The sequence below is a fragment of the Talpa occidentalis genome, unplaced genomic scaffold (assembly GCF_014898055.3).
Source record: "Talpa occidentalis isolate TD23 unplaced genomic scaffold, MPIMG_talOcc4v2.1 talOcc4.2, whole genome shotgun sequence".
NCBI classification, from domain to species: Eukaryota; Metazoa; Chordata; class Mammalia; order Eulipotyphla; family Talpidae; genus Talpa; species Talpa occidentalis.
The window spans coordinates 10,567,710-10,585,978 of record NW_023602073.1 but is presented as its reverse complement, the minus strand read 5'-3'; the positions used below and the strand labels follow the sequence as shown (position 1 = coordinate 10,585,978).

The following is an 18,269-nucleotide window of genomic DNA, read 5'->3' as shown; positions in this document are numbered from 1 at the left end:
TCTGACTAACAGATGATTTCTGATGGGAAGCTGCCCCGTTTGCTTACGGTATGACATATACATATTCAGGAAACTTGCTGGGGGGGAAAGGACAGTGGTACAACCAAGATTTTTTGAAATAAAAATTATTGCTTTAGTTTTCAAAGGAAAACACAGAAAACATTATTTTAGAAGTATTATGTTGTATTTCCTGCACACCTGTAGTTAGGAATTCCCAGCCATACTCATATTAATATTAACAGCAGTTCTGAAGGTAATTTTGGAAAGTGTGGATCATGGAAACAATATCGACTTTTTAAATGTACTGCAATTAAAATGCACTGCACTGATAATGGTGCTTAAAACTGGTCCAACTCAACTGATGCAGAGCAATCTTCAAGATAAAAATATAATTCTCAATGACTAACATTTTATAGCATCTAATTACACAAATAATTTGCAGACATTCTGCTTCTTTGCCTCATCTTTTCTACTCATACACACATTTTTGTCTGTTATCCTGCCATCTACACATGTTCAAGCACCTTTGGGCTATTTCTTTTCACTCTCTATAGAAACACATTATTTATCCAAACTTATTAAGAACCAGCTGCTCCTAAGAGACTTTTCAAGATAAATAAAATCTATTCTTCAAATGCCAATGTTTCTAAAAATAGTTTATCCACATCTCTACTATTTTTAAACAAAACATCTGTTTCTCGGTATAAATTAAACCCAATTATTGTACCCTGGGACCACTAAAATGTATGGGGATATTTGGGTACTTAGGTTCAACTTAAGTGGTCTCGGGCAGCTGCATTTTAGGGTTCCTCTGTTAATGACTTACGCTTTTTATGACCTTGTCCTTGCCTTCACTGAGTAGGCTGTCACTTCTTAATGGAGCTCTGACTTCTTGAAGCAATAACTACCCTCTTTGAAATGCTGCAAGGGTTGAATGTAGTTTGGGAGACCAGGCATCTATGTTTGTTAAAAATACTACCAAAAAAAAAAAAAAAAAAAGTCGACTGTTTGTGGAAGGGACTGAAGAAGTAATGAGGTGGAGAGAGGGAATGGAATGCTAATTGTCAGTCTGGGCCCAGGTTGGCCTTCTTGAAGGTTCTGATCTGTGTTGTAGACAGCAGACACTACAGCACAGAAAAACTGGTGGAGAACAGCACCACCAGAGTTTTCTATCTGTTCATATGCTGACTTATCAAGTGCATTCAATTTTTGGTTTTGACGCGTTAATTTGTTTATAGTTCAACTGTTGTTTACAGTCTATGTATGCAGAAAACTTACTAAAATTACACTAGAAATTAATAAAGTTACAAACAAAACATCCTACACTCCAAGTGCAGGATCTAAGTAATGTTTCTCTCATGTGTGCCCACTGATTTATGACTATATATATAAAACTACTAAAATAATAATAGTCACTAAGAGAAAATGAGACACTCATTTCATAAAATACAAAAACTATGTAATGACTACCTATTAAATACTCACTTTTGGTGGTATGATTATTAATGCATATAGATGAAATGTGTTTAGGAATTTATTCAGATATTAAACCTTATAGACCTGGGCCTCCCCGGTGGCGCAGCGGTTGAGCGCTGGGTTGTGAGGCTGCCTGCGGCCTCTGCAGCACCGGTTCGATCCCCGGTTGCTCCCCAGCCATGAGAGGAGGGTCCCACATGGCGCACAGACCTCTCCTGCCGCCCGCTGTGCCCCTCAGCAGTGTACTTTGGTCCTTCTGCCTGCTCTGCTCCCCGCTCTGGCTCTGGTGACTTCTCTCACCCGCCCGTGCTTCTGACTGTACCCAGTGCTTGCATAAAAAAAAAAAAAAAAAAAAAAAAAAAATCTAAAAAAAAAAAATCAAACTTACAGACCTAAACATAGTTTTATAACTTCATCCCTCTAAGCACCCTCATATTTTAATAGCTTTTTACTTTAGTAGATCATAACCATTTCTTTAATTTATAAACCTAGATTTCCCCCAACACATATTCTGATAAAATCTAATAAGAAAGAAAAAGGAAAGAAAAATAGAGAGAAGGAAGGAAGGGAGAAGACAATGGAAGAAACATCTTTTATATGTATATTTAGCAATGTTTTCTTTAGGCCAAAGACAGAAAGCATACCTCATTTGCATAGTTTTAATAAAAGTGTTCTAATTATAGCCTACTCCGTTTATTCCTGACTTACATAAAGAAAAAGTTCAGCCCCAGGTTGGCTTTTGGTGACCTAGAAGGCATGTTGTCCTATAAACTTTCCTGGTAGTATCATGCATATTCAGAAATTATTATGAGCTGTGTTCATTATTAAAATAACAGAGGAAAGAATATAATGCACAAGATAAAACTACATCACAAGATACAACTGCATTACTAGATGCTTCGTATTGCTTTTACTACTGCCCCCATCTATTAGGACAGATAAATGGGAATTCATTTTGGTCAAGTCTTTCTGTGGAAGAACTTCTAAGACTGTCTTTTAAACAATGGACATGGACCCAAAGATCATATCCAAAGTGAAATTTTTCCATTCTCCAGCAAAATTAGCATTGAGTGTAAAAAATGAACCAGATCTTTTCCTTAAGACTTATTCTTAGCGTACATTTTGCTCTAAGTTTTATTTGCTTTTTGCAATAGCATTTAAGAGAAAACCAACTGACCATTTACAACCTAAATAAAGGCTTTAGAGTGGTTAAGAAATGCACCTGGCCTCACTCAAACAACACGCTCATTTAACCTGGTGACTTTCCTGTATCTGGGTCAGGCAGGGGCTATCTTGGCTGGGGGAGGAAAGAAGAGTAAATATAACTGAATCACTGAGAAGAACACAGTTGTACCAACGACCCTTTGTAATTACAACTGGTTTAATAGTTTCTAGTAGGCAAGGCTGTCATTTAAGTGACCTACTATAATTTGGGATGAAGTCCCAGGAAATTATGCCAACTTTAGAACAGAAGTTATATTTCTGAGATTACTCAGCATAATGAATATACTGAAATGCTGAATATTTTTCCTCAGTATAAATTTAAGGGAAAAATTAACAATAAAAGGAACCTAGCTACAGAGGAAAAGAATAATACAACATTCATTCACAGGAGTAGACGATAGTTTATTTTACTTTCTGCATCTTCTTTTAAATAGAAAATTTCAAGCATATAGAAATACACACACACACACACACACACACACACACAGATGATGAACCCCCAGCAAAACCATCATTCAATTTCAATAGTCATCAGCACATGGCCAATTTATTTTATTGTACCCCATGCAATTCTAAAGGCCTAGATTCTATTTCACATAAACTTCCATTTATGATATATGTATATGTTTCCCTACAGATCACTGAAGAAATCTTACTGAGTATGAGATGTTTAAAATAACTTTACGCACATTTTATAAAATGCTTTACGCTAAGACCTATCTTTCTAGAAAACTAATTTGTTGGAGTATAATTGGATAATTAAAACAACAAAGTAACTTGAATCGCAACCCTCTATTATTTTGTTTATGTGGGGAAAAGAAACATTCTAAGATTGGAGAAACAGCACGGGTTACTCAATCCCTGTGATTCTAGTCTTTGTGGACACTCTAATCAACATGAGACAAGATTAAAGTAACGTGGGTAGACTTGCCTGGAGGGAGCTTGGGCAAATGGGAAGAGGCTACTAAGGGGCCAGGAGCTGCCTGGAAGGAAACTATCCCCTTTCCATCACTACACACACACACAGTAAAACAGAATGTCAACAGGCCAAACCTTGTGAGTTTCAAAAATCACTCCTCAACAGTCCAGCTACTTATAATAATTTATTACCGATCTTAAAGCAAAGATCAAAAGGAACTCCATCTAGCATTTATATTCCATTCCTTACTGCCTGATGACTAATTTGTAAAGGAATGATGTCTTTACAAGGGAAGCCAAAATAATTTGAGGTGACTTTGATACAATGCCACAAAGGATATGAAGAGGAAGCCGGTAGAAACTGCAAATGGCTAAGTTCCATTAAGAGTTCTAATAAAAGAATAATGGAATTTCCCTTAACTGTGAATTTAAAAACGTTAGAAGTGGGCAGCATTTAGACAAGTCAGGCAAAAGCTTTGATTTGTCAAGGTCTTTTTTGCTGTTGCTATTGTTAAATGTTAACTTTAGCCACTGTTAAATTTATGTTAAATGGTTTCAACTGAAAAACAAACAAAACCCCACAATTTTCCCATCAGAAATAAGGCCAATCTCATTCCTTTTGCTGTGTATATTTCTCTGCCTGCACTTTTCATCTGCATCGTCAGACACTACTGGCTCCCTCAACCTCTTTCAAAGAAATTGGCATATTTTGCAAAATGATTGGATTAACCTAAAAAATATTAGCTTGCAGTGACATAATTTCTGGTACAGTACATCACCATGGTCACGTGGAGCATAAGCAACCCTTTTACAAATTTTTGATGCTTAAGTTAACTGGTCACCATAGAAACACTAGAAGCTATTCAAATTCTTTCAACTTCTATGAACAACTGGCACAATCTTTTCCTCCTGAATCCAGACATCTCCGTATTCTCAACTGAGGAAACTAGTTTTCACACTACTTATTTTGGCTAGTTAAAAAATTCCTACCACATGTCTTCCTGTAAATTCATAGATAAAGATTTAAGTTTATATTAGCATTTCAACTGTGCAAATTTTTTGTTTGCTTCTGAAATCACCTCAAATTAACAGATTTATTGGAAGCTTACATGGTTTAGAAGTTTTGCACACGTCTCAGAAATCCTGTAGTGTATTTCACCATGATGACATGGTGCTGAGAACTTTTTTTAAAAAATGCTTGCATGTGTACATGTTTTCAAGAATTCTTGTCCTTTACAAATATATGGTGCAATACTTAGAAATGAAGAGATGTGTAGGGATTTTTCAAACACACTGAGTGCACAGTGCGGGATATAAATGAAACAAGACTGACCGCGGTTCTACAAAGCTATGGCAGAGAGACACAGGGGTCCGCACACTATTTGGTTTTCAATGTAGCTAAACTCTTGGCAGTGAATATTTCAGATGCTATATGAGGTATTGTTTTCAGTTAAGGTTTTCAGTTAGAAAAATAATCTTCCATCAGAAGCAATGGAGAACCAAGAGTTGGCAATTAATATTTCAATTAACTTTACTAATTCAAAGGCCAAGTTCCTTACACTACAGTATTTGCAAAGGAAAAAACCAAGTAAATAAAACATTCCCAAATCTGTCTTTTCACAATCTCTGCGATTTCAGTGACATGCAACTAGATTTTAATGTGAATAATACAGAATTATTATTGCTCACAAATAAAACATTTTTTTTAAAAAGACAAAAAACTGAAAACTGAAAATATAAATGTAACTGGTAGTGTACATTGTAATCACTGCTGGTGAAAATCATCTCTCTCTCTCTCTCTCTCTCTCTCTATATATATATATATATATATATGTGACATATATATATACTAACATAACTAGCATATGCTATATTAGTACACTAATAAATGATTCTCTTACCTTATGATCATAGGGATTGTAAGAATGAAATACCCGAGAAAGATCTTTTGTTCTTTGCTTTTTCTGTGAAGGAAAATACAAAAATTTGAGTTGACAGGTGGCAAAAACATACATGTACGTATATAGCTCTCTATGTCAAAACACTAGTTTTTTTTTGAATATTTTTATTCAGTTACTATTGGTTAACACTATTGTTCCATGCATAATAGAATTGTAGGACCAGAGTCTTTCTCTGTGTTTCCTAAGAGGCTACAGTGTGAATCTGGGACACATGGATGCAATTAGAAAACAAAACCTCTTGACGGTTAGGTGGGTCGGGGTCACAGATCAGCCAGGCAGTGCCATCCCAGAGGTTTCCTAATGAAAATACTCTCATCAGAAACTCTGAATGCAAAACTCAAGAAAACTATAATACAAAAAACTAAACAGAAGGAAAATTGAGACACATTTTGGAAACAATCAGTTTATGGTAATACCAGCTGCTCTTATTCTGGGTACCACTAGCAAGCATCTATTTCAACACTATACTCCCTCCAGGTCCTGGTCAGTCTGTGTCTGAGTTTGCAATGGTGAAGCCACCTCTGTACTCCAGTACTCTGCCTGGTATCTCACACATAGCAGGGATTGAAAAAATATTTGCATAATTAATAGATGAATATGCCTGATATGCCAGGGATATAACTAACAGAATTGTGATTATGACATGTAGTTAGGAGATAGTTATGAAAAGAGAAAGCCCTTCCCTCTAGTGAAGGATTCTGAACCCAGGCACTACTTGAGCTGCATTTCTACCTCATACTCCCCAAAGTCTGTGACATTAAAAATGTGTGGGGTTCTTTTGTTATAATTGTCTATAGCAGCAGCTTGTTTACTGATTCATTGAGTTCTGTCAACCCATCACAATCAGCATGAACAATTTTATGGAAACTTCCAGATGTCCTATGCATTTATATTAACACACTACTAGTTACTATAACTTTCAAATGAAAGTGAACATTCTATATACCGTTTTGAAATTAACTTTTTTCTACTTTACAATCTTATTCTTGTCAAACTTAAATGACTATATATTAAGATACGAAATCCAATAAGTTCTGAAATCCGAATTTCTAGAATATCATTTGTTTTTTAATATGATGATGATTTTAATATAAAGATCCTCCAAGTTGCCCTTCCCCCATACATGGTATCTATTTGCCCTCTCACCAAAAATGAATGAAGAGAAGGGATTACAGTTTAATTTGGAAATTGTTAGGGATTTCTTTTTATTTAAAGGTTAGAGCATTTCTAAATTTACAGAACAGATAAAACATTTTAAAAACAAATACTGGAAATCTTCCAAGCAGTTACAGAATTTATTTCCTATATATCACATAGGCTGCAACCTACCACGTCCAAAATTCTGTCTCAGGAGTACCTTTCTGTCCTTACTACTTCCCTTTTCTTGCTTCTGCTTCTACTCTGATAGTGTTAATTCATCTACTATCAGATGAATCAACATTTGTTTGATGTTGATAATTCTTCTAATAGCTCCTATTTCACATATGAATGAATCCTTGCCTGGCATCCATGTTTTGTAGGGAAGTATTTCCTCCTAAAACACCAGTGTCCAAGTGAGCATATCTCAACATCAGAGATCTAAGTAAATCCCTCTGCCTCAGTTCTATGTGATCTTCTGCAGCCAAATGGCTAAGTAGTTGGATTTGAGGTTATTCAAGACTTCGCAGTAGAATCATTTGTACATACTCCTCATTTCCCTAGTTTCCAAACTGTCGTTCAAGCCACAACTCCACTTGGCAATTTTTAAAGTCACTCTGCCTGTTTCTACATTCAGACACCTAACCTAAGTCATCCCTCCTTGTCATCCTAAGTCAACCCTCCTTGTCCCACTGAAGTCCCAGCTCCTCTGGCCTTCTCTCAACTGTGCTCCTGACCACTGAATTCTACTTTAACATTTTTTCTCCAGTGTGAAGATGTATCTTTAATGGTTTGAAAACACTCTCTTGTCTCTATGAGCCTTGAAGTCTGTTCTGAACAGGTCACTTGCCCACCAAAGTTTTCATTAGTTTATAATTTTCTCTTCCCTTTCCATATACCCACTTAGTTGGTGTAACAGCTCTTGGCTTATACTTTAAGCAGGAGAAAGATGATGGATACTAATACTCCCTTTGGCAGAAGACTTAATGTAATGCACTGGAGACTTTCTTTCTCAAAAAGGAAACCATACTAGAGAAGATAAAAATAGATACCATATTAGTATTCAAGTTAGGAGATACCAGAAGGAATGATCAGGGCCAGAAATGGTTGAGCATTCTTGAATTGCAGGTAGATAAGGAATATTCAGAGGTTGCTCAGAGTGACCTTTTCATGTAGGTTTTGATTTTATATCTGATTCACTATCTCCAATAGCAAAAAACTACATATCCCGTTTTATTATAAGCTACCTCAAACTATTTTGAAAATATAGTTTAAATGGTAGGTACAAAGTATAAATGGTAGGTACAAAGATAAATAAATAGCACCACTCAGATTAGCCCCAAAGAAGCCAGTGAGGAAAGAACACCCTTTTTTTCCCTAAGAATGAATTTATTATACACATATATGGTGAAGTCTTGGTTATGACTACTGGAGGATGTATGTATTAGTCCACTAAACTGAAAACTACTGCTTTTCCCCATGAGGCCTGAGTCATAGAGCACAGAGGCTGTATATTTTAGGATCCAGATGACCCACGGCCAAATAGCCCACCATCTGATTTTACCCATAAAGTTTCATGGAAACACAGTTACATTCATTTGCTTATGTGTCATCTATGACCGCTTCCATGCTACAACAGCATAACTGAGTGACTACCTACCTCAAAGACTGTGTAGCCCATTATCTTAAAGTTTTATTTTGTGGCCCTTTACAGAAAAATCCAGGCATCCCTAATGCTGAATTTCTGTCTTTCAACATGTCTGAAAACAATCTCTTAACAATAAACCAAACAAGCAATTACCCAATAAAATTCCTTGTAGCTTCTATACCCTCAATTAAGATAGTTCAAGAACCAATCATAACCTATCTCCTGAAATAACAGAATGAATGTGCCAGGCAACAAACAAACAAACAAAAATCCAAACAATTAGTTACTTTGCTTTGGGGATTTCACGTTATGTGCATTCTATGTTCAGAGAATATTATAAGTTGGTTTCTAGAGCATATAGAGATAGATATAGGACTTACAGAGCCTCCTGCATTCACATTATAACTGCTGATGACAGAAATTGAGAAGGAATGCTTTACTTACTTTTAGCACTAAAGTCAAATGCTTTCTGTACAATTAACTGAAGCCTAGCCACTATCACTAGCGAGCCAGTTTTTCACTTGTAGACAATGTTAAGAGTACAAAGCTACAAAACTTGTCGAGCCTTGCTATCAGCAGATTTAACTGAAACTAAAAGCTGAGCCAAAAATGAAATAATTAGGTATTTTCCTATTGCATCATAGAGTGTGTCTAAATTACCTCCCACTTTTTCGCCTGTTAAAACAAACATCTCAGTCATGCAACCACCTGTTAATTCTCCAAGGGTTTAAAAAGTAAACATGTTAAACAAGTTGTGTGATGAACTTATAACGAGGGTGGCCAAAGCATGGCAAGTGTGGCAAACATATCTCCCAGAACTGTTCAAGGTACCTTCAAGTAAACCTCATCATTAATCCCAAGGTAAAGTCCACAGAGATCAGAGGCTACAACAAAGGAACCACATGCTGAGTTCTGCAGTCCATGTGGGTTGCAGTTGGGGGTGAAAAGATGAGGTAGCAGGCAAACCCAGTAAAACTTCTGAATTTCTGAAAAGCTAAACATCTGCAGATCTCTATCCTATAGGTATTTCCTAAATTGCTTTTCTATTTCATGTTCCAAGGCCAGGAAACATTGATGATTTCTCTTATATACATGTTTAAACTTCCTTTCAGACAAAGCTAAAGGTCCCCAGGGGGTACTTTAAGCAGTACAACTTTCCAGACAATATAATTATTTCAGTTTTTATCAGAAGTATGCAACAGAGCTCAGGCTGAAAGAGGCTTCATGTCTGGTGAGAAGCTATATCTTGGTGTGAGGCTATATGATCGACTGAATTGTAACAACAGCCACTCATTTACCTTTCTTTGTCCCCCCAAACTAATTCAATGCTTCCTGTGTCCATTCTCTACTTGTAGATTAAAACTTTCTCAAATAAAAGTGTAAAACTGCAGTAACACCATGGGCTTCATATCTACACAAGGATTGTCAAAAATGATAAAGCCTACATGAATCTGCTAAACGTAAGGTACCTTGTAATTAAAAAAAAATATTAATGGTAACCTTCATCATATATCATGCAAGAAGCCAGAAAAGCAGGTTCACATTTCAATGTACTAACTTCTCATTTCTGGCTCCAAATGTAAGGAGTTTGAAAGCTGCCACTCTGTCCTAAAAACTAGACGCAAGTTAACAGACAAAAATTCAACAATTCTTCCTGCATCCAGAAAAAAGGACAAAAGGAAAACTGTTGCTCCTTTAAGTTAATAGACAAAAAGGAAGATACAGAGAACCCATCTTCCTAGAGCAGGGACTAAGGAACAAAGTTGCTATAGGAACCAGTGCCTGGCTAGGAAAATCTGCACCATAGTTGAAAGATTGCTGGAGGCTCTGCAAAACTGAAAGTTAGGAATTTCAGAAGGAAATATTGGAGTAAATATTGGAGAAAATCCTCCTGGACTTGTTAAGAAGGCCTGCCCTCAGGGGAAACTAGTTAATGAAAGCCTAATCTATAAGGGTATTATCAGAGACTAACCAAGCTAGGGAAGGGAAACACCCAACCAACCCACCTGGTCATCCTGTCCCATCTAAAGGGGTAAATTGTTAAACTGGCAGTCCAGAGGCACAGGATCACTGAGATTGAGATTTAATCACAGAAATACAGACCATGTCTTCTACATGCTCACACCTCAATACCACATAACTAAAGTCCTATTTATAGAAGTTCCTTTTAAATCAGTACAAGATATATCAAAAGGCAAAACATACAATTTGAAGAGAATAGCAAGTACTAGAACCAGATATGGCAAAGACCCTGAAACAATCAGACTGGTACAATATGAATAGAGAAATGGAAATTTTAAGAAAGAACCAAAGAGAAATTCTAGAGATCAAAAACACTGTAACAGAAATGAAGAATGTCTTTGATGGGGTTATTAGTAGACTAGACATGGCTGAGCTAGAAGATACAGCAATAGAATTTTTGAAAGCCATAAAGCAAAGAGAACAGGGGTTGAAAGAAAAAAAAAAAGTACAGGATGTTAAAGGACCGTGGGCAATTTCAAAAGTTATAGTATATAATGGTTTTACCTGAAGGAGCAGAAATATTTGAAACAATATATTGTTTTATATATAAATTCACCATATATACATAAAATATATATATATTTTTTTCAACAAATATATATATATATTCACCAAACCACAGATCCAGGAAGCTTGCAGTATACCACACAGGAAAAATGTCAAGAAAATTATACTGTGGCATAACACCTGCAAATAATGAATTCAAGATCAAAAAAACAAAATCATAAAAGGACTCAAAGGGGGAAAAATAGCTTACCTGTAGGGGAACAGAGAAAATAATTATATCTGACTTCTCAAAAACATGCAGACCAGAAAAGAGTGGAATCAAGTAAAGGGGTCCATCAACTAACTGTATGATGAAGGATAGAACCAAACTTTTAGTGGGTATAATACAGTATATATAAAGGTGGTTGCCTTTTTTTTTTTTTTTTAAGGATTTATTTATGCTCACAAGAGCTGGGTTATAGGGCAGAGATGAGGGGTGGGGATGGTGGTGAGAGGATTCAGCAGAGACAGAGTGGGGAACAGAACTGGCAGAATAACTGAAATACACTGCTGAGGGGAGTAGCTGGTGAGACAGGAGAGGCCTGCTGTGCCATATGGGTTTCTCTCTGGCCGGCCCGGGATCAAACTCGTGCGGCAGAGGCTGCAGGACTGCTTCATAGTACGGTGCTTAACCCCTTGCACCACCAGGGAGGCCATACATGTTACATTTTAATGATGCACACCTGAAACTATGATGGTATAATGCAATGTTACTTCAACTTTAAAAAAAAGTGCAAAGACATATATAAAGTGTTGAGAGAGAAAAAATTCACCAACCCAGAATTCTGTACTCTGCAAAATTATCTTCCAAAACAGAGAAATAAAGGCTCTCTAAGGCAAATGAAAATTGAAAGAATTTACTGCCAGTTATTTAGTGAGAAGGAAAATAACATAGGCGAGAAATTTGTATGTCCATACAAAGGAAAAGCACTAAAGAAGGAATAACTGAAGGCAAAATAAAAATTCAATATTAACTGATCTAAAACAATACAGATGCAATAATGTGAATGAATCTCAAAATAATTATGCTAAATAAAAGAAGTCAGAGGAAAAAAAATAAAACAATACAGACTGTTCAAAATAATGGCAGCCATGTATTTGAGCATGTATACTTATATGAAATGAATGACAGTGATGACACAGAGATGGGAGGAAGGAATTTTAAAGTTATTTTGCTATAGGGAACTCATACAAGCCATAAAGAAGTACTGTGTTACGTGAAAGTGGATTTTTCCAATTGAATTACTTGGAATGTCTGCTGCAAACTTGAAGACAACCACTAAAAAACTTAAAAAAAAAAGTAACTGATTTGGTAAGAAAGGGGAATTTCAATGCATTTACTTTTTGCTATCTCCTTTCTGGCAGACAGTCTAAGAAGTGGCTAATTGATCAACTGGCAGTAGCAGCAAAATGGTAAGAGTGAAGAGAGAGGTAATCAAGATAATGCATCAGTGGGGACAACCGGATACTTGACCTTTCTGTCACACAGGGGCATTTGAGACAACAATGCTAACAATGGCATGGTGGGAACTAGGAGAGGTAGACTCTGAATAATTCCAAAAGAGACTCGAGTCAAAATTCCAGGAAATAAAGGTAAAGATCAAGGAGCGGCCAGCTAGTATAGTCCAGGGATGACATTCATTCATAGAACCACACCCTGAAGCAAAGGGACCAAAATAACTAAGGGGTGCAAATGTCTGAGAGTCAATGGGTCCTTGGTGAAGAACTAGTTATGACAATCAGTGAGTCTTCCAAGAGTTTAGCAAGAAGCAATAAGAGACAATGAAGTCAGGCATAAGAAGAAAGTAGGCAGGATACCTTAAGAGGTGAGTGAAGGGGTTGACTGCCAAGGATGGGGTCTGATTCTAAGGTAGGTCTGATGTTTACCTTGGGACTTTTATTTCTTGCAGGAGCAGGTTCCAGTTGTCAGGGTCTGGCAAATGCCGGGCCCATTGAAATCACTCTGGAATGTGATTGCTTTGGGTTGAAGTTTTAATAAAAGAACTGGAGTAAAAGAACTGAGTCAATAGATTATGCCTTTCCCCTAAATTAAAAACTAGGTTGGGAACAGTCATACACAGACAGAGGGAAAAGGAGGCCATTTTGCTGAACCAAAGAATTGGCGAAGTGATTAAAACACATGATGCAAGAAATGTGACAAATGATGAAATCTGTGTTACAAAGAGCTTCCTAATAATATCAGGGAGTGAGGAAGCAAGGCTAGAGGTCAAAGGATGTTGTAATGTTTCAGAAAAAATAACATCCCAAATGAAACTAGGAGCAGGGAGAATAGGTGTGGTGGATCTGAGAAACGGCCAAGGGGCAGGACGGATGCACTTTGTGGCTGATTTAATAACAGCACAAAAGAGGTGGAAATGAGGAGGGTTCCAAGATTTCTGGCTCAGATAACTGAGAGGAGAGAAGTGGTCTGCACTGAGGAAAGGAATCTAGATGAGAAGTAGATCTGGGGGATTTGGAGGAGTGTTCAGTTTTGAATACAATGAGTTTGAAGTAACTGGCAGCAAGACAGTTGGAGATATAATGAGAAGGAAGTCTAGGACAAGGGTAAGGTGCTAGAAGAAAGAGGTGGGCAAAAATTCAGACAATGAGACGAGGCTGAGATTAAAATCCAAGAAAATATTCTCTGACCTTGGTCAGGTACCTGCTGTGGAATTCCTATGTTAAATGATTAGGCTAGTGGTTCTCTACCCTGGATTTAATAATTGAAATCCTTAATAATAATCCTTTAATAATTGAAATAGGTTTAATAATTAAAATCCTTTCAACTCTATCAGGGTGGGCCTTCCTGGTGGTGCAAGGGGTTAAGATGCAACCTATGCGGCTATCCGCAGCCACTGCAGCACGAGTTCAATCCCTGGCCAGGTGGCTGACCCACATGGCACAGCAGACCTCTCCTGACTCTTCCGCTGCTCCCCTCAGCAGTGTATTTCAGTCAGTCTGCCTGTTCTGTTCCCCACTCTGTCTCTTGTGAATCCTCTCACCCCCTGCACCTCTGGCCTGTAGCCCAGTTCTTGTGTGCACAGATAAATAAATCTTTAAAAAAAAAAAATAAACTCTATCAGTGTGCCAGTCCCAATCCCCAGTGATCATGACTGAACTAGCAGGTTGGGACCAAGGCAAATGTATCATTTAAAAGCCCTTGGATTTTCCAATGTGCAACCAAAGTTGAAAACCACTAGCCAGAAGACCTCTAAGGTCTCTTCCACCTGCCAATCTCTATTCTAGACTGACTGCTCACTGTCTTTCAGTTGCTGACATTCTGGGTTCTGAATTCTATCAAGTGTTTTCATGATTAATCTTCACTACATTATGACTGTAGCTTTGCCTTAGCCTGCAGCTTATGCCTGACCTCTCTTTCTTAAAAATTGACTCACAGAGGAATTCCTCTGGGGCACATTGATGTTTCGGCTGTAGAAAATAGGCTGTAGTATATATTTCTCTTCCTTCTTGGTGAGTACATCTGAAAAATAAATGGGAAGCTAATCTAATAAGTTTGAACCTTTATTACCAGTATATAAAACATCATAAACCTAAAATTAAAAGTACTTGACATCAGTAATCAATCACTATCTTACTTTTTATATTGTATGTAGTTGGAAGGTTCCCTTAACTTGACAATAATCATTCAGGATCAATAAGAAGAAGGAAAAAACAGATCCCTAGAATTTAAACAATGACTATCAAAATTCACAAATCAGTTTAAAAAAAATCAATCATAAACTCTTCAATATCTCATCTGCATTTCCTTTATCGGGCACATAAAATACTTTTGCATTCAGCAAGAAATAAGCCTGCTATGAAGATGGTAGACAAAACAAAGAAAAGTGAGGCCATGCTAGCATTGTGCATTTTTTCACCCCTTGCTTTCTGGTGAGATCTAAAAGCCACCTGAGATCACCATAAATGCTGCCTCTGATTTTACCTCTCTCCCTCCAGTTACTGCAAAGTCAAGGAGAGTTAGCAGGTTCTTTAGCTTCACAAATCTCCACAGTTGCAACCATTCCTTAAGGGATACCAAACAGCAGACCCAACCACAAGAGGATTCAAATAAAATAAACAGGCAAAAGTGGAAATGTGCCACTGATTCTAATGCACAGTAGGCATCAGTGGGAAACACTCTTTTTCAGCCTCAAGGCTTCTATAAGAACCTTAATGGAATAAAAGTGCAACATGCATCCTCTCATTTTCATACTACAGGAGCAAGGGCACCATTTACCCTGGCAGGTACTTAACCAGGCAATGAAATGCTGAAAGAAAACACAAATAAAGAATTCTGCATTAATTTTATGATATCTGATTTAAAAAAGTGTAAATAGCCATAGTTTCGTGTAAATAGCCATAGCTTTGCATACTGAGCTCACCCTGTTTGCTGAAGAAAAGATTTGGTTGCAAGGAAGGTTAATTCTTTGGCAACAAAGGCATGGCTGGCACAGAGGAAAAGAAAGAGACTTAACTATTACAAAATCATAGGTGTTGCCAAAAATGGGGAGCCATTACAAGTAGAAAAGAAACAGCCTTTCAACACAAAACAAATCCTTTCTAAGTAAAAAGACAAAGGCAAAGGGTACTATACACTCCACACCACACAAAATTTCAAAATTCTGTCATAGGGTACCTTTCAAGTGCTTATAAGCAGCACATGATAACATGAGTTACACATATTAATGCCCTATCTTCACTCCACCCTTTCTATCCAACCACAAACGAAAATTAACATTTCCTCTTGTCTGAATTATTGTAGGAATACTTTCTTTCTTGGACTACCTGGGTCTAATTTTCACCCTCTAAATCAAAAGTTGGCAAAATCGGTTTGGGGTTAAATATGGTTAGCTGCCTATTTTTGTAGTATCTGCAATTTGTATTTTACAGTTTTACTCTTATTGATAAGCTTTTATTGAGGTAACATGGTTTATAATTTTATGTAGGTTGCAGATATACAGCATTATAACCCCACATCTATGTACTCCACATCAGGAACACAACCAAAAATCTAGTTTCCATCCACCGGCACCCAGTTGACCAACTTTACCCAGTTTTTTTTTTTTTTCCACCCACCTCCAAACTCTACCTCCCATCCCAGGTAACCACCAATCTGTCCTATATATCTAAGAGTTTGGTTTTGTTAGCTTATTTGCTTTGTTTTACATTTTTAAATGACTTGAAAAAAATTCCCAAAGAGCAAGAATATCGGTGATGTGAAATTTATTAGAGATTCATGATTCCATAAAGTTTTGTTGGGACAGTCATACTCATTTATTTATAATCTGTGGCTGCTTTTGTACTACAATGGCAGGCTTGAATGGCTGCGACAGAAACAGGATGGTCCCATAAAACCAAAAATATTTACTCTCTGGCCTTTACAGAAAAGTGTAAAAGCTCCAGCATTTGAAACTTCTTCCATGGGATTCTGCTGTTGAGTCAATTTATATATATATATATTTTTATATTTTAAGATTTATTTATTTATTTATTTATACAAGCACTGGGTACAGTCAGAAGCACGGGAGGGTGAGAGAACTCACCAGAGCCAGAACAGGGAGCAGAGCAGGCAGAAGGACCAAAGTACACTGCTGAGGGGAGCAGCGGGCGGCAGGAGAGGTCTGCGCGCCATGTGGGACCCTCCTCTGGTGGCCGGGGAGCAGCCGGGGATTGAACCGGTGCTGCAGAGGCTGCGGCCAGCTTTGCAACCCAGCGCTCAACCGCTGCACCACCGGGGAGGCCCGAGTCAATTTATATTTTATGCACTTTTCAAAAGTATATCTGCACTCTCATAAACCTTGCTCATTTCTCTGATAAGTTATATATAGGATAAGGGGGTGAAAGTATTCGATATATGTTGCCAGGAAGAAGAATATTTGTAAAGGACAAAATCAACAGCTTTATGTCATGGATTATCCTGATGTTACAAATAAATAAGGAAAACATGAATAAAAGGCTGAATGTGGTCAGAAAACTGATTTTCTGTCCATACATAAGACATTAGTTTTGATAACATACTCAAAACACTTGGTAGCCCAAGAACAAACACTATATACCCATCAAAGCCCTTCTTCCTTTAGTTAGTCTGCAGCTCAGGAGTTTGACAAAACAGAGAAAATATTTAATGTAACTGCTGTATTTAATGCAACTGTCAAATTTTCTTCCGTACACTTTTGGAATTTGTAGGTGATTCACAGATGCAAATATTACTTGTACACAAAGAGGATAAACTGCTATTTCTAAACCTTAAAACACTACTTTAACATAAGACAACAGTCCCATATAGTCCTGTTTTAGGATTAGCAATTAGAGTGCTAAAGCTCTCCAAATTTATGTCATCCTCAGAATCCAGTAAATAGTCAGGGGCAATAAATTAATTTTTGTCTGTTAAGTGCACTGCTTTTGCTTCTGTCTTCGAAGCTTCACCATGTGATAAATTATCTATCATAAGTGAGAGTGGGACAAGGGACTCTAATCTTTCTCTACTTGCTTAATAATGTCTGATACTTGGGAATTCTATATATTTTTTTAAAGATTTATTTATTTATACAAGCAGTGGGTATAGTCAGAAGCACGGGAGGGTGAGAGAATTGACCCTGAGGGGAGCAGAACAGGCAGACTAACGAAATACACTGCTGAGGGGAGCAGCGGGCATGGCAGGAGAGGTCTGCGCGCCATGTGGGACCCTCGCCAGTGGCCGGGGATTGAACCAGCGCTGCAGAGGCTGTGGGCAGCTTTGCAGCCCAGTGCTCAACCGCTGCACCACCGGGGAGGCCCAAATACTTGGGAATTCTTTAGTAAAGACAAATGAAACAAACAAAAAGTAAAACTAGGAAGTCACATCAGAACTGCAATTATGAGAGAGAAACATTTCACAAGCAGATAAAATAAATCCAGTGTGGGTTTTTTCTCATTAGCACCCTGGAGTTCTACATATTTCTGACTGTCATTAAATATTTCTCTTCCTTTTATTTACAGAGAGATGGTAACGTGGCTTTAAGTGAATCTAACATGCGCTGAGGACGAGCTTGGGAGCCCAGTGTGGTAACTGGAGTCATATATCTGGAGCTGCACAAACTCCATTAATGCTGAGAGCCTCATACCAGCTTCCAGAGGCTAATCCACATAGCACCCAAGGGGAAAAATGATGAAAAAAGAATGGAGAAAACTAAATTTCTCTGACCCACAGATAAGCTGCTATACAGTTCTAAAAACTGATCAAAACCAATGCATCTCCTTCATGACCCTGAATAACCCCTGGTGTCACCCCATTTGAAGAGAGACTCGAAAATTGTTCTGTGCCAGTTATTGCTGCATCTCTAGATAAGCCCACAACT

General features: G+C 37.5%; 1 protein-coding gene across 3 annotated transcripts in view; it reads right to left on the bottom strand.

Moving 5' to 3' along the window:
- The window catches only part of CDKAL1 (CDK5 regulatory subunit associated protein 1 like 1), a 648,948-nt gene that overhangs the window by 122,658 nt on the left and 508,021 nt on the right, over nucleotides 1-18,269 (bottom strand). For all 3 annotated transcript variants that reach the window (XM_037518925.2, XM_054698342.1, XM_054698343.1), the window contains exon 12: nucleotides 5,520-5,582. In XM_037518925.2, coding sequence (XP_037374822.1) covers nucleotides 5,520-5,582 — 63 coding nt within the window. The remainder of the gene's footprint in view (nucleotides 1-5,519; nucleotides 5,583-18,269) is intronic.